The sequence below is a fragment of the Physeter macrocephalus genome, chromosome 7, assembly GCF_002837175.3.
Source record: "Physeter macrocephalus isolate SW-GA chromosome 7, ASM283717v5, whole genome shotgun sequence".
NCBI classification, from domain to species: domain Eukaryota; kingdom Metazoa; phylum Chordata; class Mammalia; order Artiodactyla; family Physeteridae; genus Physeter; species Physeter macrocephalus.
Window position 1 is genome coordinate 22,614,994 of NC_041220.1, and position 23,268 is coordinate 22,638,261.

The following is a 23,268-nucleotide window of genomic DNA, read 5'->3' on the forward strand; positions in this document are numbered from 1 at the left end:
TTTTTGTATGTGTAAGAGAATCAACAGGTGTCTACCCTTGTACTGAGTTACATACAAGTGCAGCTGGAGTTACAAAGAGCAGAACTGATTCTCAGTGAGCGACCCCGACACTACTAGGCCACAACTACTGAGCCCGCGTGCCACAACTACTGAAACCCGTGTGCCTAGAGCCCGTGCTTCCGCAACTAGAGAAAGCCCACGTGCAGCAATGAAGACCCAACACATGGGGGCCTGCAGAGCCGCTCTGTCATATGACCAAGGCCCTGCCTGATTCTGAGATAGGAGGCCACACGGGCAGAAGCCCCGAGCTCTGCAGCCTGCAGCCTGCCCAACTCGCAGCTCTCCTGTCTGGTGGGTAATGGGTGTGTTTGGGAGGGTCACGCCTGAATCCACCGGGACTAGGAAATAGAAGGAACCCGGGGCGTCCCCTCCCAGTGCTCAGAAACGCTAGGCCATGTTCAGAACCAGGAAGCAGAAAGTCAAGGTCCTAAAGCAGCCAAAATAAAAACCTTTGATGAAATCCACTGTCCTTTACTTTCTTTAAAAGAAGCCCTTTTTTTTGTATGTGTAAGAGAATCAACAGGTGTCTACCCTTGTACTGAGTTACATACAAGTGCAGCTGGAGTTACAAAGAGCAGAACTGATTCTCAGTGAGCGACCCCGACACTACTAGGCCACAACTACTGAGCCCGCATGCCACAACTACTGAAACCCGTGTGCCTAGAGCCCGTGCTCCGCAACTAGAGAAAGCCCGCGTGCAGCAATGAAGACCCAACACAGCCAAAAAAAAAAAAAAAAAAAAAATTAAAAAAAAAAGCCAAATGTATTTGATCAGATGGGCCTTGCTAGGTTCCTCCCTGTTTACCACACTTAGTTCAATACTTTACTACAGTTATCTACGGTGATAACTCCTTCCTGGAACAGCCTTTTTTTTTTTTTTTTTTTTTTTGCGGTACGCGGGCCTCTCACTGCTGTGGCCTCTCCCGTTGTGGAGCACAGGCTCCGGACACGCAGGCTCAGCGGCCATGGCTCACGGGCCCAGCCACTCCGCGGCACGTGGTATCCTCCTGGACCGGGGCATGAACCCGTGTCCCCTGCATCAGCAGGCGGACTCCCAACCACTGCACCACCAGGGAAGCCCTGGAACAGGCTTTCTATCTTAAATATTTTAGGCAGTAAGGGTGAAGTTCAAAGGTTCTTCCTGAGTCTTTTGGGTCTTGCTTCTTTTCAGCTCTAAATAATCCACATGCCAGAGTGGCACATCTTGGAGCAGCTTGCCCCGAACACACCCCCATCAGTCTCAAAAGAAAGTTTTACCAGAAACTTCTTTCACATTCTCAAGGAACAGATAATTGGTATAAACATGAATAAAGAATACAGAATAGAGCAACTTTGGATGGAAGAATCTTAAAAGAGTTTATTGATGGTCTGATGTAACTTCTTCATAAAAATCAATGTCCTCATCCAAACCCATTTGTGAAGGAACACCTTTCCTTAGGACTTTGTTAGCAGCAATGTTGCCTTTTTCCTGGTTTCCTCTTGAAACCAAGCAGGACCTTGTGGGGCTCCTAGCCACAGAAGCCTTTTTGTGTCCCCTGTTTCTTGTTTGTAGGAAATAGGTTTCAGCCTCCATGACCTTCCCTAAGTTCCAAAGGGCAGGTTCAAACAGCTGTTGACCAGGGAAGGGAGGGGATGTGGAGACAAGGGAGGAGCAGTCAATAAACAATAGTGCAGCCTGGGGGCAGGGTCCTGGTTCTGCCTCAAAGAATGCACATAACAATATCTTTGAGCTCTTCTACAAAACTAAAATCCCCAACAAATGGAAGATGTTAAGTACTTGATGAAGCGTTCTTCATTCCAGAGAAGGTCACAGTTTGACAACCTCAAGAACCGGAGAAGCTCATCAGGAGACTTACCTGAGGCCAGATTAAAGGAGTGCAGGCCCTGCACACACCCTGATAATAATCAGCAACCCCACCCTTGAACCATTGCTATAAAACTCCTCACCAAACCCCTGGGTTGGGACACACAGTTTTTGAGGGCACAAGCCCGCTGTGTCCCCCTTTGCCTGGCAAGGCAATAAAGAATTTCTTTTCTACACCCAAACAAACAAAAATATACGTACAGAACTCCATGCAAAAAAGTGTTATTTGTAAGTTCAGGTGTAACCTATGCAGCAGATGAGAATAGGAAGCCACCTGGCTGGTTTGAAACCCTCATCCCAGCTGTGTGATCTCGAGCAGAGTCACACTTTCCAGGCCTCCCGGTGCCTTTTCTGTAAATTGGGGATGTAACAGGGCCTGCCTCATCGCTTGTTTTTAGGATTAAACTAGTTAATTTTATTGCAGGGTGGTCACAACAGTGTCAGGCACTAGTAAATCTCAGTACATTTGTGAATGTTTCAAATGAAGTTAAGCATTCATGGAACTTTAGAACCAATTAAGAACCTTTATATAGGCCCTCACCAGACGAATGTCCCTTCTAGCTTTTAAAAAGTTTAACCTTTGTGAAAATAACCATGTTTAGCTGAACGGAACTTATCGGAGTAGCTTAATCCAAACAGGGGGACCGGTGTCAGCTGATGCTCTGTCTGCACCCACCTCCTAACCACCACACCCGCCGGGACACACAGTCCTGCCTTTCTCCCTGCATCACAGCTTTAATTCGTCATGACTGCGCATCCAGAAAAGGTTGGCTAATACGTATGACTTATCGTCTAAAACCTTCCTTATTTAACTTAACTAATGAGCTTTGATTGCGTTCATTGCGGCCCTCGAACAAATATTTATTGCACTGTGATGCTGAGCAGATGCTGTAATTGCACGGTCTGAATCAAACCCAGTTTCCACCCTCAGGGAAATCACACAGGTCAGATGTGTGTGGGCCCCAGTGCAGACTCAGAAGTGCCCTCCTCCCTGCAGACACAGGAAGTGCTATGGGGGCCCAGAGAAGGTGGAACTTCAGCCTGGGGAGGGAGACGGGGTCCCGGAGGCTTCTGGGAGGATGTGGGGTTTGCCCCATTTTGATAGCAAGGCGAGAGACTGGATTTGGTGAGGTCAGAGAAAGACTATTCAACCTTCAGGGCACCCATTGATGCCTCAGGCATCGCCCAGGACGCCAGGGGGTTCCAGAGGGTGGAGCTTGGGGTCCAAAGGCCAGGTTGGAATTGAGTCTCTGTCCTGCAGGCAGCTAGAGCCCCTCTCTTGACTCTGAAGCCAGGGCCCTCACAAGGTCAGGGCTGAGCTCTGGAAAATGGGTCAGAGGGTACTTCTAGGCACCGTGTGGAGGAGAAAGGAGACAGTGGAAAGGTCATCCCCCGTCTCCCAGCAGAACTGGCCAGCTGGCCCTTTGGTGGTAGATACTGCTTCTGTGGAAGCTTCCACGGGGCCATAAACATCAAATGGCCTTGGCCCCTGTGGTCCTGAGGATCCCCGGCCTGCTTGCTGTCCTCCTTTCCTGTTGATAAACAGGCCGCTGTCTGCCGGGCCCAGGACCAGGTGGTAGGCGCATGGAGGGGTTTGCAGAGGTCAGGCTGTTGGCGGCAAAGACTTCCGGGAGCTGATCCCCGCCCTCTGTGAGGAGGGTATAGGGGACCCAGGTCTCTGAGCATCACTGTGGGTCTGGCACTTTGTTCACATGAGGTTGTTTGGTCCTGAGAACTAGGTCCCACGGCCCGCCCCCTGCCAACATTTACACGTGAGACTTGTTAAAGGTTCATGTTCATGTTGTGTGGACTTGGCCAAAGTTACGTGGCCAGGAGGTGGCAGAGCTGGGACAGAACCAAAGCCTGTTCTTTTTACAGAGCCACAAAGAAACCGCCATCTTCCTGGGGCTTAAAATCCCTTTTCAGAACATTGCCCACAGGGGCCACCCTCGGGCCTGCCAGGAAAGAACTGTGCTGACCGCAGGGGCCACCAGCAGATCACACGATGTCTGAGCGCCGGCCAGGCCTTCATCTCTCTGGGCCTGCGGGAGCACCAGGGGCTGGTCTGCGGTGGTGGGTGGAGGTGGGGGGGTGTCTCACGATGCTTCCATGAAGCATCACAGCGTTTGCACTGCTCGGGGAAGACCCAGTTGAGGCCTGGAGAGGGTTTGGCACCAGAGCTTCCCATGCATCGCAGTGAGACCCCCCCCGCTTCTGAGTGCCCCAGAGGGGTATTCTTTCCCGGAACCTGCCCTGTCCATCCTCTTGGGGGGTGGACAGCAGTATCAGAAAGGCCGCACTCCCCTTGTGGATGTGCTGCTAAAGACCAGTTTTTCAACGTTCAGTTATTCAAATGCTCTTTTCCATTTTTTCATTTCCATTCCTATATCCCAATCACACGTCATGTAACTGCAAAAACCCAAATTTCTGCGTGTACCTATTTCAAAGTTGTCCGTAAAGCAGGACCTTGTCGTTCTTGAACGTGCCGTGAGACAACAGAATCCTTTAACCGTCCCAACTCCCGATCTGCATGTCCAGATGTCAGGGTAAAAGCCACACCAGCCCGCTGTGCACACATAAACCTCACCGAGAAGCTCTGGGAGAGCTCCCTGCACCTGGCAGGGTCTCCACCTGGGGCCCAGTGCTGCTTGTCCTCATGAAAAAAAGGAAATTCGTTCGTTCAACAAATGCTGAGCACCTACGTTGTGCTGTGCTCTTCTCAGGCACAGGGGATGCAGCACTGAACAGAGCGGTCCCCACCCTGGTGGGCGTGACGTTTCCTGGTGGGGCGCTGGGGGACCATCAGCCAGTAATAAAGCGACATAATGCCCAGTAGAGAAAGGAGCCACACTCACCTGCCATGAGCGCTTTAGAGGCTCCTGTCCAATTTGCCAGGGTTCGTGTGTTTTCTCCTTTAATCATCATGGCAGCCATTGCAAGATAGACATTTCCACTCTGAAGATGCGGGAGGGAAAATAACCACCCCCAGAGGTGTCCATGTGCTAATCCTCTAAACAAGGCTAAAGGGACTCCGCAGATGGGTTAAGGGTTTTGAGATGGGAGATGATCCTGGATTATCCAGGTGGATGCAATGCAACCACAAGGGTCCTTACGAGAGACAGGCAGGAGTATCAGGGAGAGAGAGATTGAGGATGATATGCTACTGGCTTGAAGATGGAGGAAGGGGCCATGAGCCAAGGAACGTAGATGCCCCTAGAAACTGGAAAAGGCAAGGAATGGATTCTCCCCTAGAGTCTCCAGAGGGAACCGGCCCTGCTTGAGAGTTTTCATCTTGATACTAGCCCAGTGAGACCCAGTTCAGATTCTGACCTCCGGAACGGTAAGATAATGAATTTGGATGATTTGGGGTCACTAAGTTTGTGGTCACTGGTTACAGCAGCCACAGGAAACTCATACAGAGATGGAGCGGGTCAGGAGGTCAGCTCACGCAGCCTAGTCTTGATGGAGCTCAGACTCAAGCCCCCCTGCTGGCCCTCTGCCTGGCCATTTCCTCCCAGCTCCATAGAGCAGTTTGAAGTTCTCTTCCTGTAGTGGAAGCTGAAGTACACATTTATGGCGGTACTGAGCGAGGAGGAGAGTAGCCGTCCTCCTGTTACACGGGGGACAGAGGACCTCTGTGTTCTGACCATACGTGCTCTTGACAGGTGGAAATTCCCAGGGGCCTCAAAACCTTTCTGCAAATAGGGGGAGAAAGGGGGGTATAAATTATGTATGAAATGAATGGATGAAAAAATAAGACGGACACAGTAGTTACTTTTAGAAAGCAAAATGAATAGATTAGGATATCCTTAAAAGGGTACCTAGCTACGTTTTTATAATAAAATCTTGGGATGAAAATTACCCCCGCAGTCTTTACCTATCTGTACACCCAACCACCCAAATTTTAAAGATTCCCTGGGAACCCGCTTAAGTCGCTCTCTGAAAAGTGATATGACCCTAAATTCTCCCCCGTTGGTGTGGGATCAACCTCTAGGTGGATCTGAGTGCCCCACTCGATACCCCCTGTTCACACTGGTTGGTCTCCTTTGCTGAGTTCTGCTGGGGGACTTCTACCCCTTCTAATGCTTTGACCCAAGCCTGGGCCAAAACTCCCCTGGGTTCCCTGTCACTCACCTGAGCCAGGTGGACCTGAGCCGGGACCAGGATGACACACAGCACCGTGAGTCCTGCTGGCTTGCGAGGTAGCGCTCCCTCCAGGGCCCCCCGCCCAGGCTCACTCCTCAGGGCCCTGGGAGGAGGGCTCGCGCCAGTCCCCTGTGCCTGTTTCCCACCACACGTGTCCCTGCCGGCAAGGAGCACCTGCCCTCACACCTGGAAGAGACCTCAGGCTCTTCACCGTTCCGCTTTCTCTTCCTTCTCGGCTCCGCATCCAGCTTCCAGGGAGGAGCACTCATCGACACCCTAAAGACGAAGACCCCTAAAATCAGAGCCCAGCCTCCATGATCTGCTCAGTCTCACCCCCGCCTCCCCCGGCCCCTCTGCTGCCCTGGTCCTGGCACCGAACTTACCTCCAGCCCCGCTGCAGGGCTGCTGCCCAACCCCCGTAGCTGGGACCCAAGGCCAGGGGAAGCTGTGAGCTCTAGCTCCTGGGCGGGACACTTCTCCGGCCTTGGCTGATGTCCCGATCTCTGCGCTTCTCCCTTAATCCACGTCCTGGGTCCCCCCTCCTCCTCTTCTTTTCACTTCTGGGCTGCCTCCCCCATTCAGTCTCTGGGGATTCCGTCCCCCGAGGCGGTGCCCGGTCGCCCCAGATCCCCCTTGATTGCTGCTCTGGCGAAGACAGACCAGGCTCTGTGATGGTGACCGGTCCCCCCGAGCAGTAGGGACAGGGCGTCGGATGTGAGCCAGCGACAGGGTTCGAGTCCCCAGACCCCAGCACCCGCTGCCCCCTGTGTGGCTTCTGAGGCCTCTCACCCCCACCCCAAGGTGCCGCCCGGAACCCCCTGGGTTCCTTCTCTCTGCCTGTTATCCCCGAAAGTGAGGGGTTTTGGTTTTGTTTTTACCAAAACTTCCCACCTCCCTGCTCAGCCTCCTGGAGGGTCCCTGCCCTCAGCCTGGGGTCTAAGACCCGACCCAGGCAGAGAATTGACACCCCCGGGACCTAGAACCTCTCAGAGGTTCCCACCTCTCCATCCAGGTGTGTCTTCACCTCCCCTCGCAGCCTCGGCTGCCCTCAGGCTGGACCTGCCCAGCTGGGACCCGCGCCTCAGCTGCCCCTTCTCCCGAGTTTCCGCTTGTCTCCGGGACCCGCCGGCCCGCGTTCACTGTCAGTGCCTTTGGTGAGTCATTTCTTGTCCCGAGCGAGTGGTTGCCTCTGGCAGAGCCATCCCTGAGGCGCTCACGCCACCGTGGCAGAAGCGGACCCTGACCCCCTTGTGCCGGGCCCGCTGAGTGGGCATAGATCGCTGCCATCATTAGCGCTGCTTGCTGGCAGCTCCCAGAAATGGACTCTGGCTGACTCTGGGGGTTGTTTGGGCGCAAGCATTGTTATCGAACTCAGGTCCGGCTGTTCGCCGCTCAAAAATCGATACGTGAGAGGCAAGTATTGGCAGAAATGGAAAACACGGCTTTTAATCAGAAAGCCAGCAATCTGGGGAGACGGCAGACTCAGCGTCCCCAAAAAACCAACTCTGAAGGTTTTGCTCGGCCATGAAAGTCTTTAAAGGGAAAAAGGGAAGTAATTTCAGTTAATCATTGAGATGGGAGCTCAGGGCCGTCGCCATCTCCCTCTGTGTGCAGACTTGTCGACTCTTCATGATCTTTCTTTAGATAATATCTTGTTCACACAGTTTGTGAGATTACTGAAGGGGCAGCTAGGGAAGAGATCTGGTCATCTGTTAATTACTTATTCTTTATTTCTACTTCTGGATCTACAGAAAGAAGCAACAAGTTAGGAAGGTGTCGTGTGAGCAAAAGATTTGAAAGGTGCGCTTGGGCCAGAGATGAGCAGGGCATGGGGGTGTCTGATTTAAAAGTTAGTCACGATGTAGTTTTGCTAAAAGTGACAAGAGAAAAGGGATTTCCTGCCGAGGACTGTTTCCTGCAAAGAGCTACTTACAAATCCCCCCCCTTCAGATAGCATTCCATTTCTATGGGATTAAGGACGAAGGTCCATCTTCTGTAACTGCTTAATCCTGAGAAAGGGCGTCGAGGTCTTAGAGTGAAAGGTATCGACAAGGGTTTGAAGCATCTCTTTGCTGACAGTTTTAGCTGCCCGTTTACATGTACGGGCAGAACGAGCTACTGTTATTTTGATGCCCACAAAGACATAGATTATTTTGAGCGGTAGCGTTAATCCCATTCTCTTGAGGGCAGTTCTTGGAATTGTGCTATAGCCACAGATTCAAGACTGCTCAAGACAGAGCGGCTTATGTCATGGCTGCAGTCTGGTCGTCATGCAGTTAGCTTTTCCCTCTGGTGGAAGTTATAGTATCTGTAAAACAACTCAGGAATGTACATCAGCTACTGAATCTGTGACTCTATCGTCCTCATCGTTAACTGCTCGAGCCTGCTCTTCTGTGACTCAGGGAGGCCTGGGAGACTTCCGCTTTTATACACACAAGAGGCAGGGGACATAGAGGGACCTTTGTACTTGGGAGGGGCCCCTCACAGGGTTCTGCAAAGTTCCAGCGTTAGAAGATACCAGCACCACTCCATTTATCCTTATCCCTCGCAGGTGCCCTTCTTCTCTGGTAGTAGAGCCCTGACCTTGAGCTGGACCTTTGGCTACCCAGAAACAGCCCTGTTTCCCAGCCTCCCCTGCTGCGGGCCTCATTTCTGGCCACTGGAAGTAACTGGAATGGATACAACATTCTTCTCCTGGCCTGAGATTCAGGGGAGAGGTTGGGTTGGCCTCGCTTAGCTCATACGCTGACCCCATGACAAAAGTAGGCAAGACACTTGGACCAGCACTGCACCCAGCCTGCACACATGAGGAAGTGGAGGTTTCTCCCAAACCAGTTCACAGCCCAGTTACCAGTAGAGGGGAAAGTGGCTGCTGGTGGTGATGAACAGCGTCCCTGCCCTCCCAGCCTGCATGGCTGCAGGGACTCCAGATTCTGGCCAGCGGTGCCAGGGGTCCTGGGGGTGCATGCAGAGCCCAGACCATCCTCCTGAGTGGTGTCGGTGGTTTGGTCAGCCTGCTGGCTCCGGGCGCAGCAAACCCCTCCTCCTCCCCGAACCTCCCCCTCCCCCAGCCCCCTCCTCCCTCCTGCAGGCTCCCTGCTGCCCTCTGCGCAAGGCCTCTTCATTCTCAGCATGGACACAGGCTACCCTGATTTCCCACAGGGACCGAGCTGCAGGGTTTAGCAAGACTTCACTGAAGCTTGGCCCCAGTGCGAGGGCAGAGAGATGATGTCATTCAACAGGCTTCCAGGGGGCCCAGGCTCCGTGCTGACCTCTTGTGCGAGGATTTTCTTCTTTAATCTGCACCACCCCAAGAGGTAGGTACTATCATTCTCCATGCTTTGTGAATGAGAAAACTGAGACGCGGCAAGGGGAGGTAGCGTCCCCAAGATCCACAACTGCCATCAAAGCCAGGCTTTGAATCCCTGAACTGGGCTCCAGCGTCCCTGCCCTGAACCACTTAGCCTCTGTGCTGCTGACATAGCGGGCACCCCAAAAACATTTGTTGAACGAACAAATGAGTGATTAAGCAGGTTTGTAAAGGTAAATGGTGAAGTTAGTTCTTATTTGGCACCTCTCATAGGCGTTACACGTGTATTAAATGAATAAGTCACTTCTCCAGCCGTCCATCTCTATTTTGCATGTTTGTACATCTTTTTGCATAATTTAAATAATGAATTCCTTTCCATTTTTATTTTTACTTTTGTCCTCCTAATATTATTGCCTTTTGCGGATGTCAGTTCCTCTCTGAAATTCATCGTCACTTGGCTGTGTGGGCCCCGTGTGGAATTCTAACAGCATCCAGGTAGCGACAATGGGGCTTTGTTTTTTAAAAGAGGACATGGCTGTTTTAAATGAATCACTCACAACTCGGGCAATTATCTTGAGCTCTAAAAGCTTCTCCGTTGCTAGGAAACCATCCCTCCAAGCTGGTAAGCCTTTGCTAAAGTTTCGAGGAGTCGTTCAATTTCTGCAGGCCCTGAGCCAGCCTGCTGTTCCAGGCTGCGAAGTTAGTTTCCAGCAGGAGACAAGCAGGAGCCGGTGGCCCGAAAACACCCCTCGGACATCACCCATGGGGACCTGAAGTGGCTCAGGTGGCGGAGACTCCAGGACCCAGTCTGGGGGCACACTGCCTGGGGTCGGATCCCCAGTTTGTGGCCTTGGGTGAGGTACCCCTCTCTCTCTGTGCCTCAGTTTCCACCTTTGTGAAATAAGGAAATCACAGCATCCTCTCTTACGGTGACTTGCCGATGAAATGAGACGGCGCACACAAAGCTCTCAGCACGGTGCCTGGTGCAGCGCACGGCTCAGAAGTGCCCGCTGTTAATACAACCATGACACGGAGTGTGACGGGTAAGGATGCTGACAGGGCAGCTGGGCAGGTCACCGAGGGGCCCACACTCCAGGCCAAGGCTCAAGGGCATAGTCCAGTGGGTGTCAGGAGCCTCAGAGGCTCAGGGCTCGGGGGAAACAGGGTGATGGCTCTGCTTTCATCTGAGCAGAGGATAGTCTGCAGCTGGGAAGAGGTCTGGCGAGGGGAGCAGAGTTTGAGCCTTGTTTCACGTGGCCCCTGGAGCGCTCGCCCTGTGGCCTGCCCACAGCTCAGCCCGGGGGCCCGTCCACGTGTGCCGCTCCCAGCAGGGCCCTGGCCCTCTAGCAGCCCCACACCCCTCTGTGCTACCATCTGGCTGCCAGCCCCTGAGCACTGCTCGGAGCTCCCGGCAAGGCCCCACCCTGGCTGCCCCCCAGAAAGGCCACGTGGAAGCCGGTCCCGCCTTTGCTGCTCGACCTTAGGCGAGTACTTGGACCTCTCTGGGGTCCTCATCTGTGAAAGTGGGCAGGAATCTGCTGAAAGTGTTGGCCGTGGGATCAGAATGAAGGTACCTGAGTGTGTCCACTCCCCAGAGCCACTGCGACAAAGGACCACAAACTGGAGTGGTTTAAAACAGCACACTTATTCTCCTACAGTCTGGGGGTGGTGGTGGTCAGAAGTCCCACGCGGTCTCACTGGGCTAAAATCGAGGTGTCGGCAGGTCTGTGCTCCTTCCAGAGGCTCTAGGGAAGAATCCATTTCCTTGCTTTTTCCAGCTCCTGGAGGCCACCCCCACTCCTTGGCCTGTGGCCCTTTCCTCCATCTTCAGAGCCAGCGATGATAGGTGGAGTCCTCATGTCACATCTCTCTGACCCTTTTTGCATTGCTGCATCTCCCTCTGAGTACAGCCCACAGAGGTTCTCTACCTTCTGGGACTCATGTGACAGACTGGTTCCTCCCTGGATAATCCAGGATACGCTCCCAACTCAAGGTCCATAATCTTAATCACACCTGCGGAGTCCCAGAGCTGGTGCTCAGTCAGTGCTGGGTGGGGCTGGATTTGGTAGGGCTGAGGCCACGGTATTGTCACCATCCTTTGGGCATCTGCCATGCGCCGGCACTTCTACCATCTGAGTTTGAATCCAGACTCCTCAACTTACAAGTCCTATGAATTTTGGCACAAGGTAAATCTTAACCTCTCTAAGCCTCAGTTTCTCCAGGTGTAAAATGGGTATAACACTAGTACTCCCCCCCTTCCCCCACAAAATGCAAAACATGAAGCCTAAACGAGATACTACATGTAAAGTCCCCATACAATGGGGCCACAGGGTTTAAGAAGGTATTTTTTATTACCTCACTAGTCATCCCAGCAAGAAGTGGCATCACCCTCTATTTACACACAGGGTTCAGAGAGGTTAGCCCATTGTCCAAGGTCACACAGCCCGGAAGTGGCTTTCTCCTCCTTTATCCTCTGTCCTGGGGTGGAGTGGTTGATGGAGAACTTAGCCAATCAAAGTCCTGCCAGCAGGCCCACCAGGACAGCCACTTCCTTCCTCCTGCTGGGCCCGAAGTTAAAACGCCCTCTTGAAAGTGGAGGCAAGGCCTGGGCTCCCAGGAGGGGAGCAGGGAAGCCAGGGGGTACACGAAGCACTTCCCCACACAGTCTCTGGCTTATCTCAGCCATCGCAGCATGTAGGGCTGGGCCTCCCTGGCTTCCAGAACAAATCCAGATGCCCTGTGGTCTGGCTCCTCCCAGATCTTGTTCCCCGGGACACTGAAGCATGTGTGGTGGTGCTGCTGGGGGAGCACCGTATTAGGAGTTAACCGGGCCAAACTAGAAACGTGGCTCCAGCACCTGCTAGCTGTGTGATTCTGAGCCAATTCCCTCACCTCTCTGAACCTCAGTTTCCTCATCTGTACCATATTTTCAAGTTGGATGTGAGGCTCAAAAAAGGTGAGGGGAGAGTGTGAGAATATTTGAAAATCATGGTGGGCTATGCTTCCTTGCTTCAAAGCAAAACAAAACAAAGCAAAGCAAAACAAAACAAAAAAAACAAGACAACTGTCATTTATTGAGAGCTTACGTGCCAGGCACTGCACTTTGCAGGCCTTATCCAATTTAATCTCGCCCCTCCCCATCACGACCCCAAACCACGAGGTCAGTATTATCATCGGCTCCATTTCCTCAGTGTTGAAATCTGAGCTCGGAAAGGTTAAAGGCTGCCGTTGGAGCTGGAGGCAGATAAGCCTGGAAGTGAGCCAGGCTTCCCATGTGTATCCCCACCCGCCATATGTGCCTCCTGACGGGACCCATGGCCCATTAAAAACAGCATTCCAAGCCTCATTTTCCATGTAACATTTGTTATTTTATTGGAAAAAGCTGGTATTAACATATTTATAATTTTATTCAACAGTTGGATAGTTTGTGAGACACCAAAGAAAACAAGAATGCACCTATGAGTTACAGAGTCCAAAATGGTCAGGCCTGTCTACTCTACCACCACTTATCCGATGCCACCGAGAGATCAGTCCTCAGCGAGTACTGAAATAAAAACAAAAACAACCCAACAACTTCACAATGACTATGTGAACGCCCGTACATTCACAAAGAGCAGAAAATTTAAACGGTAAGGAAGCAAAGTTTGTGACTATGTTACTGGCCCTTCTGCCATGTCTAGTTTTGCCCCTCCCCCTCAGCATCTTTTCTCAACACACATTGTATTCATAATTTGCTTTGGACATCATTATTTTCCAGGGATCCAAAGGCATGCTTTTTCTTCTGAGAAGATCTTTTTCTTTCTCTCCCTTTTTTTTTTTTTTTTTCTCCTTTCTGGTTTGGTATCCAAAGTTTAAAACAGAGTAAGGAACCAGGAACTGTATTAAGACCTCCTTTTGAATACAGATTTGCACTTTGTAGAAATGGTCCATGTTAAATCTATGATCTGACAGTAACCTCTATCTGCAAACGCAAATTTCCTCTCAGCATCTGAATCACAAAGGGAAATGGATCACACCAAATACCCCCGTAATTGTGTAAGGCCCTCAGAGCTGGATTTTGGCTTCAACAAGATTTCTATACAATTTACCACATTTTGAACCTCTTTACAAAGGGAAAAAGAGGAATCCATCCCTGTGATTGTTAACTTTAGTTAGAATAAATATGTACATATAATACTGTCCAGGTCACCTGGATTTTACAGTGATATATAAACAAACATTCTTCATTCATGTTGATTAAAAAAAGAAAATCAATGGACCCATTTCCTTGTGTAATTATCATATGGCTGGAAGTGAGTGCACATGCGTTCTGTGCTTTGACACACACAAAAGTAGACCATTATCTGTTGAGAAAAATCTCCGGTTGGGCCTATTTCCTGGGTTAGGTTACATCTTGTAAAAAAAAAAATGTCGGATTTGGTCGGGCCTCTGAACTCCGCTTTTTGAATCAAAATGCAAGCACGTGGTTCTGCTGCCAGTTCCAAGGGCAAAGACAAGTGGGCGTGGTGGGTGGGTGGGCCGATCTGGTCCTGACAGAGCGGGAGGAACTGTCCTGGAAACACCGCATTCTCTGTGGCCCGAGGGGAAGTGTCCTTTGGGACTGCGGGTCATAAAAGAAAATTTATCCTAAAATGGTCATAACATGCAATTTTCTTTTGGAGGCAGTTCAGTGCATCTGGAAAAGGAGCTGGGGTACAGATGTGGGGTGGAGAGGGCGGAGTTCCTCGTTACCCAACAGGCGAGGGGCACCCCGGGGGTCTTCTGCATTCTGTGTCTCGATTCTCCCCGGACCCTCGTCATTGTCCCACCTGCTCTGTCCTGCTTCACAAGATGAAGAGATGCTTCCAGAAGCTTCCAGGCTAGAATGCTGCTTTAACATGAGCCACCAACGTGGTGGGTTATAAAAGGGCCTTGTGGGAGCGCCTGGACGGAATTCCTGCCCCCCCCCCTTGGTTGCTGCAGGCCTTGGGCCTCAGTTTTCTTGTGTGCACCATGGGAATGACAAGTTATTCACCTTTAATCCCTGGCACCTGGCACAGAGCCTGGCACTCAGTGCGCAGTTGGCATTTATGGAGGAAATGAATAGGCACCCAGTTCACAGGGTCGTGATAAAGATTCAGAAAGATCATGGAGGGAGCCAGTACGAGTTCCCACGAGGTGCCAGTGACGGTTGCAGGATGACAGGAGAGTCACCAAGCGGCTGTAGGGATAGACCCATGGGCCTGGGGGGCGGGCACCACGCCCAGCACGGGGCAGATGCTCGCGAAGGATGGTTTAAATGGTGCAGAAAACAGGCACACACATGGGATTCCATTCCCCTTCCTCTCAAGAAACTGTAACAGACCTGGGATATTCAAAGACATTAAAATAACCTAAAAGAGGAGCTTGCAAATTCTCAGCATGAATTCACGATCCAAAAAGCAAAAAAGTGAGACCCTCGGCTCTGAAACAGTGGCAACTGCTCCATTTATCGTCAAAAGAATCCCTGGCTGGCTTGTCTGAGCTTCGTTCTCTGTCCCCGGAGCCCTGATCTGGGGCCAGTGAGGCGCGCGAGAGAAATAGCTCCGGGGCTCCCGCGTCCCCAGAAAGGAACCTCTGGAGTGAAAAATTAACGCGCAGTGGTAAAAATCCTAATAAGGTGGGAACGACTGCACGCGGTTAAAGTACGGGATGAAAGAACTGAACTTCAAGGCCGACAATCACGTCGGTTTACTGTGAATCCTTTTTCCTGTTTTCAAACAATCACCAGCAAAGGCGGTCCGGCCCCGGGATGCTGGACGGCCCGCCCGGCGCCCCCTGGTGGCCGCTCCGCGCGTGGCCGTGCGGCGCCTAGTGCATGTCGGAGTTCACCTTGTCCTGGAAGATGTACAGGTTGTTGGTGGCCGCGATGGCGATGATGTTCTCGGCCGGGTGCCAGGCCGTGTGCAGGATCTTTTTGGTGAAGTCCAAGCTGTCCACGCTGATGTCGTCCCGCCTCCGCTTGCCGCCCACGCACACGCGCCGCGGCTTGAGCACCGCCCGGGGCTTGCTGCTCTCCCGCGACGCCTCCAGGGTCACATCCCGCTTGGTGTTCCGGTCGAACATTCGGAAGAAGTTGTTGTAGGCCCCGGTCATGATGACGCTGGCGGGAGACGGAGCGGCGTCAGGCGGGGCAATAGAAGAGAGAAGCCCGCCCCTCCTCCCGGAGCTGCGGGGTCATCGCGGGACACACACACACACGCACACGCACACGCACACGCACGCGCGCGCCTGTCTCTTCCCACCTTCTCTTAGGGTCTCTTGTCCTCCCTCACATCTCGGCTGCCTCAGCACACAGACTTAGGGCCAGGAACTGAGACCCGCTGAATGCTCCGCCCCAAACATCATAAAAACATTCCCTTGTACTTTGTTTGCCCTTTAGTCCAAAAGAGAGAGCCCTAGACTTTCAGTAAGACTAGGCAACAGCAGAAGAGGAGCAAAGGGAAATAAACACAGGAGACACTGGGCTACAAACTCTGCGCTGACAGGCAGGCCCCTGAATCAGCCAGATGTGGCCTCCTGGCGGGGACCCAGGACCCTCCTGTTGTCCGCATAGCTGAGTGACTAAATGATCACTGTCTGCACACCATCAATGTGCAGGTGTTCACAGACCTCCCCCGTTCTGCTAAAGAGCATTCTACATTTGTCTACCCACTCCCCACCTCTTCTCCCTACCTCTCCTAAGGAGAAGGGATTCCTGTTGGACCAGAGGAAGGATGTTAATCTACACAGTAAGAGATGCGAGAGAAAAGAATACCGCCTACATGGGCCTGGGCCTGGAGCAAAGGGTTGGGTTTTGGAGCAGCTGGGGGCAGGGCATACAAAGTAACTGGGGAGGTGGGAGTGAATTCCAGAAAACAATACTGAGGGTAAGGAAGTGGTCCCCTTCGGCGGACAGACCGGAGTCCCTCGTCCCTTTAGGAGACGAACTGTGCTTCCTGACGGTGTCTTTGCTCCAAGATGAGCCACGAGCAGCCCTCGCTTCCCAAGGGTGATGCGCATGAGCCATGTCTTCAGTATCACCCAAGTCACAGGAGTAATCCCGTGCACTGGGCTGTGCAGGGTCAGATGCTCGGGCTCCCCGAATGATGCTGAGTCACAGGCTGAAAGTGACATATGTCCTTGTAACATAGTTCCTTCTTGTGGGAGAACCTGGGCTGACACCAGGAGAGTGTGGTACCTGAGGCCCCAGCCTGTAGCATCTTCATGGGAGACCCAGGGAAGCCCACCTCCCCGGGGCCCACATGAGAATGGACAAGTTGTCATTACAAGTCACCTATCACCTCGCCTGTGGACCATCTCTTAATGTCGGTCCTTTCTAGATGGTGATGGCCTGGATGTGGATTGGGGAGGCCCCTCTGCTGCCTGGTTCCTGAAACTGCTCGAGGAGAGGGGTCTCGCCAGCAGAGGGAAGAGGGTAGAGTGACATCCGTCTCCTAATGTGATTGGTACAGCACTTTGTCTCCTTTCTCACTGATAAGTCTGCCCCTCCGACCTCTGATCCTTCACAGAAAGGACCTTTCACTTGGCTTGGGGCCTGGCAAGTCTGGGCCAGGAACCCCGTTTAGGTTCCGGCCCACAAGCAGCTGCCTGCCCAGGCTGTGCGTTTCCTGGAGATGGCCGTGTGCCCGTGAGGCCAGCCTCCCACCAGAGCCACAATCTGCATGTTAGTGCTTGGCGTCACCTCCCCTCGACACCCAAACTGCTCTCCCTGACCTTGTGTTCAGAGATGGATGGGCAGGTATTTGGGGGCAATGAGGATGGAATGCCCCTTCCATAAAGTGGCTCTTCCGCAGATGTTCTAGGGGCGTCCAGGCAGAAGGGGGTGAGGCCCACCCGGGCCCCAGCAGGGGGCAGGGGGGACGTGCCAACTGGGAGGTAGGAGAGGCGCTCCATAGAAAGACTGTTCGCAAATGTTCTGGAAGGTTCTAAGGGAACACAGGGAAAGTACTGTGCCCTGGGACTGGTACATTTGGAGATTTTGAAACCACCCCCAGGCCTGAGAGGTGAGGGGAGGGAGGAGTCACAGGAGAGAGAGAGAGAGAAGAGAGAGAGAGAGAGAGACAGAGCCAGAGAGATCTGTGTGAAGGGGGCTGTGCCCAAAGGGACACAGTCAGCCAAGACGACAGGAAACAAGGGGGAATAAATGCTCCGGCCTCTCTCTCCACCCTCAGTCTCCTTCTAGGGTCCCCCGTGGTTAAACCCGGCCAGAAGCCAGTGGGCACAGAGGCCTGCGGATGCAGCCCATGGGGTCGGCCTCCAGGTATGGTCTCTGCAGAGGAGGCTGGAGATGGAAGCTGGAGGGGCAGGTGGGCACCCCTCCGGGCTCACCTCGCAGCGCTAATCGCCCGTGGGCCAGCAGCACCCGCCTGTGCCTCTACCTCCCCGGCAGAGGCGGGGGCTCCCGGCACAGGTGTGTCTTGTCTGAGTCCCCAGGGCCTGGCTTGGCCACCTATGGGGGAAGTGGTCCTTGAAAGAAAGACAACCCCCCCCCCCACCCCGGCAGTAGCCAAAAGCAACAGACCAAGCAGAGCCGCCCACCCCCCATGCCCCCGGGGACGTCGAAGACTCAGTAAATGCTTCAGAAACCAATTGCACTGAAGGGCCAGAAGCTTCTCTCATTCACTGCCAGACCTGCAGGTTCAGAAGGTACCTGCCCCCAGTAGGGGCTCACTAAGTATCTGATGAACGAATGAATGAACAAGTGAATGGATCACTGAATGCCAGGGCAGGGTCACACAGTCACAGCCACCCTCGGAAGACTTAGGAAGGCACGAAACAAGCTGCGCGGCCACCCCCTGCACAGGGACAGGGGACAGACCAGGGGTGAGTGGAGGGGGCTTCTCGGACGCTATCTGGGGAGCCGTGGCACGTGGCAGTCAAAGGGTTCTGCCTTTTAAGAGGTTCGTCTAATCCCCGGAGGTGAAGGGCGGGTGGGTGGAGAACTCTAACGCGCTTTCTGGCTCTAGTCTCTTCTGTTCTAAAACCTTAACTGCTGTGAATAGACCCGAGCGCTGCTGATGAAATGACATGCTGCGGAGGTGCTGGGTGGGCGTGGGGCGCCCCCCGGCGCTGCTGGCGGGGGTAGGGGGTGGGGGACAGTGCCCTCCGCTCCCTCCTTCCCAAAGAAGCCCCCCTTCTCTCCTCGGAGGTCAGCTCACGCCAGGGAAGGCTGGGTTGGCTCTGATGTCGCCTAAGTTATGGCCCGTGAGACTTCACGACAGTGCCACCGCCCATGCGGGAAGCAGGGAGGGGGCTAAGCTCAAACAGGTCCCCAAAGCAGAGAAGATCTGGCATCTAAACGTCACTGGAGCCCAAGCCCAGGTCTCTCGGGGCTGCCCTGGGGCTGCTGTGTGTGCCAGCGGCTTCCCCTCGGGGTCCAGGCGTGTGACCCTCGCCCGGGTCATCACCGGAGTGCAGCGGCTCAGCCAGCAGAGGGTCGCCCTTGTTTGGGCCAGAAGACAGGGAGGAGGGCGGGGCGAGGTTGGGCCTCCGAGAGGCTGGGGGCGGGGTCAGAGGGGCCATCCTGCCAGCCAGCGCCCAAGTGTCCCAAGGCCAGGGGATGGGGGGGGAGCAGGGGGTGCTGCAGGGACAGGGCTTGTCGCATTGACCTTGGCCTTCCCACACAGCCCGGGAGGTGACACCGGGGAACCACTCCCCGGGTCTGCACTCTCCGCTGCCCTGCTTCCCGCCTCTCAGACACAGCAGGGCTGGAGGGGCAAGGGGCGAGAGAGGGCAGGGGAGCAGGTGGCAGCGACAAAGCCACACCCGAGTCTTCGTGTTCAGGAGAGACAGTGGGGCTGCGAGCACGGGCCAGGTGAGCATGCAGGGCCGGACAGAGGCCCGGAGCCCCTTCTGCAAGGTGAGAGAGGAGGAGCCCGAGGCAGGGAGGAGGAGGGTGCGCTGGGCTAGTTGCCAGCGTGCGTGTGCGTCCGTGTGTGTGTCTGTGTGCATGTGCACGCCCTGCCGAGGGACTCCGCAGGCCTCGGGCGTCGGGGGTGACCAGTGGGGATGAACTCTGACCTCCCGACTCAGGGCAGCAAGTCCACCAGGCCTGTCTGGTTCAGCAGACAACAAGAGGGGGGCCTGCCTGGGACCCCGCCAGACGCCCACTGTCCCTCCCACAGCTGGCGTGCACTGGTGTCAGGCTCTGCATCAGGCTGGGTCGCAGGGCGGGCCCCTGGCACAGGGGCCTAGGCACAGGAGGTCAGTGCCGATGGAGCCAGCAGGGCCGAGCTTCATTACAGGGGACTCCTGCTTTCGCTCCTTCCTGATCGCCTGCTCTGCCTGGCCCTGGGACACTGGGTGACACTGCTAAGCCAGCAGCAAGAGAAGGTGGGTCCTCTCCTTCCATCCCTCCCTCATCTCCCCTCTCCTTGTGATGTCCCTCACCCCCACCCTACGAGGTGGTCCTCCCAGAGCCTGCAAAGGAGGAGGGTTGCCTGCAGGGGCACAGACCCACCTAGAAGCTCTTAAAACCCATACCAGCGGGCCTCCCTGCTGGCGCAGTGGTTGAGAGTCCGCCTGCCTATGCAGGGGACGTGGGTTCGTGCCCCGGTCCGGGAAGATCCCACATGCCGCGGAGCGGCTGGGCCCGTGAGCCATGGCCGCTGAGCCTGTGCGTCCGGAGCCTGTGCCCCGCAACGGGAGAGGCCACAACGGTGAGAGGCCCGCGTACCGCAAAAAAAAAAAAAAAAAATAATAATAATAATACAAAAAACTCCATACCAGCCCCACCCGGGGTGGGCTCAGCAGCCTGGGGGTAGGTGCAGCACATTGGATGGGGGAATCAGAGCGTCCCAAGGGCCAGGGCCTCCCTTCCCTGGGCCCAGAGCAGCTGCTGTGTAGCAGAAAGAGCAGAGCTCACCAGCTCAGACGGGTCGGGAGCCGGGCAGGAGGCCCTGATGCCGGGTGACCTGGGGCAGACAGGGAAGGAAGCCTTTCTCTCCCCACCTGCTTTACTTGGGCCTAAAAGGCAAAGGCAAAGGCACGCTCCACAAGCACATGCAGCGTGGACAGTGCTTGGGTCGGGTCAGCCACCTGGGTCCAGATGCCAGCTCTGCCCCGACATGCTTCCTAGCTCCCCGTGCAGTTTTCCCGTCTATCAAATGGGGTGAGGGACCCCAGCCCCTAGTGAGAATGGACTAGATAACAAGGTAAAACACTCAGAACAGTGCTGAGCTCAGTAAATCCCACCTCCTGTTATGTATTTGTATTAAATGCCAACAGGTATTTCTGGATTCTAACCGGCTGTGTGGCCTGAAGCCCCACCCACCTGTCTGACTGGGAGCCCAAGACTAGGGAAGCAATAGGTGAGAGAGTAGGTGACGGATTCCCAGAGAAGGAATCTGCGTGCCAAGGGGCCCGACCAGGGGGGCCTCGCCCCCTCCCTCCCTGCCGGCAGGGGCGAGAGAAGAGAGAAGGCAGCCCTCCCGCCACGCATTTCTCTAGGGAACAGTTCACAGAACCCAGTGGGCGCTTTCACACAACACCCATCCTTCTCCTGAGCCATCAGGGGAAGGGAGAGTGAGATCATTAGAGTTATTTGTAACCCACACAGCTGCTAATCCTCCTTGCATTTGGCTGTGGGATCCAGCTGACACCTCTGAGGGGGAGGGAGCCCCACCACACCTGCAGGGAGGGGTCTCTCTCACCTCGGAACACCAGGTCCCAGCACCCTGCAAACCACACCAGGACAGAATGTCCCATTGCTCCCATTCTTAGGTGTTCTCTAACATTCCAGAAGGTTCTTTTAACAGGGTAAAGGGCAGTCCCTGCCCTGGCTTGCATCTAGGCAAGTTGCTTCACCTCTGCCAGTCTCATTTTCCTCATCTGCACGTGGGGACCACGGTCCTGGCTGCCCTTGTCCCCAGGCTCTCTTCTTTCCACTGGGGAAAGGTTCCTGCCCCATCCCTGTGGTTCTGGAGAGTGTGAAAATCATGGTTTTTGCTGGCCAACTGTGGCATGCAATAAATCATGTCCATGCTGATTGGCTCAAAAGTGAGCATGTGACCCAAACAAAGCCAATCAGATCCTTCCATGAGAATTTTCCATATACCTAGAAGGGTGATTGTGGGCTGGGAGGACAATGGAAGGGGGACTATTTGGGGTCACCGTCCCGAACAGCAAGGGGGAGCCATCTGTAGTAGGAGAGGATGAGGCTAGTGTTTAAGAAGCAGGGAGGCTCAGAGATGGGAGTGGACAGAGAGGAGATGGCCCCAAAGGTACAGCATGAGCCCTGGGGTAGCCTTGCTGGAACTTCTCAGAACAAGCTTAGGCTTATCTGATTCCTGCAACTGGAAGATACTTGGTTGGCACAAATCCCTTCTTCCCAGGCAGAACAGATCAAGGGGAGCTTCCTAGAAGAGGTGGCATTTGAGGTGGGTCTTGGTGGCTCCGCAGGGTTCTTTCAGACAAGACAAACAACAGACCGGTGTGTGCAAATCACTGGACCATTTGCTGCCGATATGGAGCCATAGCCTTGTCAGGAGTTTCACACACAGTGTCTTATCCTCAAAGCAGCCCTTGAAAGTCATGATTTATTAGAACTACCTTCCAGGTGAGCAGACTCGGAGAAGTCAGGTGGCTTATTCAAGCAGGCAGTTGGAGAGTGGTGGAGCACAGTCTGGAAATCGAGGGTGTCTGACCCCCAAACCGCTGCCCTTTCCTCGCCCCCAGGCTGCCCATCTAAGTCTTGCTAGAGTTGGGTAAGGGGCGCTGTGAGGGTTATCAGATGTCCACCCGCTCTGTGCTGCTACCTATACAACTGGCATGCTGGAAGCCTCCCATTAACATGAGAAGGACAGAAAACGCTGAGCTGAGGGATTCAGAAGGTTTGCTTTGGTTTTCAAGGGTGGGGGCCCTGGAGGGCAGCACTTGCTTCTCCCCTTTTCCTCTGAGCTCCTGGAAAGCCGGGACCAGGCTTTTTATTTATCTTGGGATCCTCCTCTATGGGGCTTGCTGCGCTCATAGGATGCTTGTGTTGAAGTGGAAGGAGGTGGCATACCCCTATGCCTTCCAGAAGGTTAACTACCATTGACTGGACACTCCTGAGGCCCCAAGTGAGGGGCTCCGGATGGGCTGAGCTACAGTCCCACTCCCAGGGACACCTGAACCAGTGGGGAAAGTAAACAGAGGCAAGATGAAAACATGTAATAAATGCAAAGACACAGAAGGAAAACCCAGGAGGCTGGGGGAGTCAAGATGCAGAGGACCCTGGGGGCTTCCTGGAGGAGGTGGCCTTGAGTTGAGTCAGTAAAGTGAGTTGACAGCAGGAATGAGTCAGGTGCAGTGTGGTCAGGGTTCCAGGGGATGGGAGTAGAGCGGGTTGTGGAGGAAGGTGCAGGGACTACCAGGGCTGGGGTGGCTGGCATGTAAAGTGCATGGCAGGGGGCTTCCCTGGTGGCGCGGTGGTTGGGGGCCCGCCTGCCGATGCGGTGGACGCGGGTTCGTGCCCCGGTCCGGGAGGATCCCACATGCCGTGGAGCCTGCGCGTCCGGAGCCTGTGCTCCGCGGCGGCGGGGGGGAGTGAGTTGACAGCAGGAATGAGTCAGGTGCAGTGTGGTCAGGGTTCCAGGGGATGGGAGTAGAGCGGGTTGTGGAGGAAGGTGCAGGGACTACCAGGGCTGGGGTGGCTGGCATGTAAAGTGCATGGCAGGGGGCTTCCCTGGTGGCGCGGTGGTTGGGGGCCCGCCTGCCGATGCGGTGGACGCGGGTTCGTGCCCCGGTCCGGGAGGATCCCACATGCCGTGGAGCCTGCGCGTCCGGAGCCTGTGCTCCGCGGCGGCGGGGGGGGCCACGGCAGTGAGAGGCCCGCGTAACGCAAAAAAAAAAAAAAAAAAAAAGTAAAGTGCATGGCAGGAAGTGGTGG

The 23,268-nt window shown here is 54.3% G+C and overlaps 1 protein-coding gene across 2 annotated transcripts in view; it reads right to left on the minus strand.

The window, feature by feature from the left end:
- Window positions 1-12,619: 12,619 nt before the first annotated feature.
- PPP2R2C (protein phosphatase 2 regulatory subunit Bgamma) overlaps window positions 12,620-23,268 on the minus strand; it is a 139,913-nt gene continuing 129,264 nt past the window's right edge. For both annotated transcript variants that reach the window (XM_007119731.3, XM_028491699.2), the window contains exon 9: window positions 12,620-15,501. In XM_007119731.3, coding sequence (XP_007119793.1) covers window positions 15,210-15,501 — 292 coding nt within the window. In that variant the 3' untranslated portion in view covers window positions 12,620-15,209. The remainder of the gene's footprint in view (window positions 15,502-23,268) is intronic.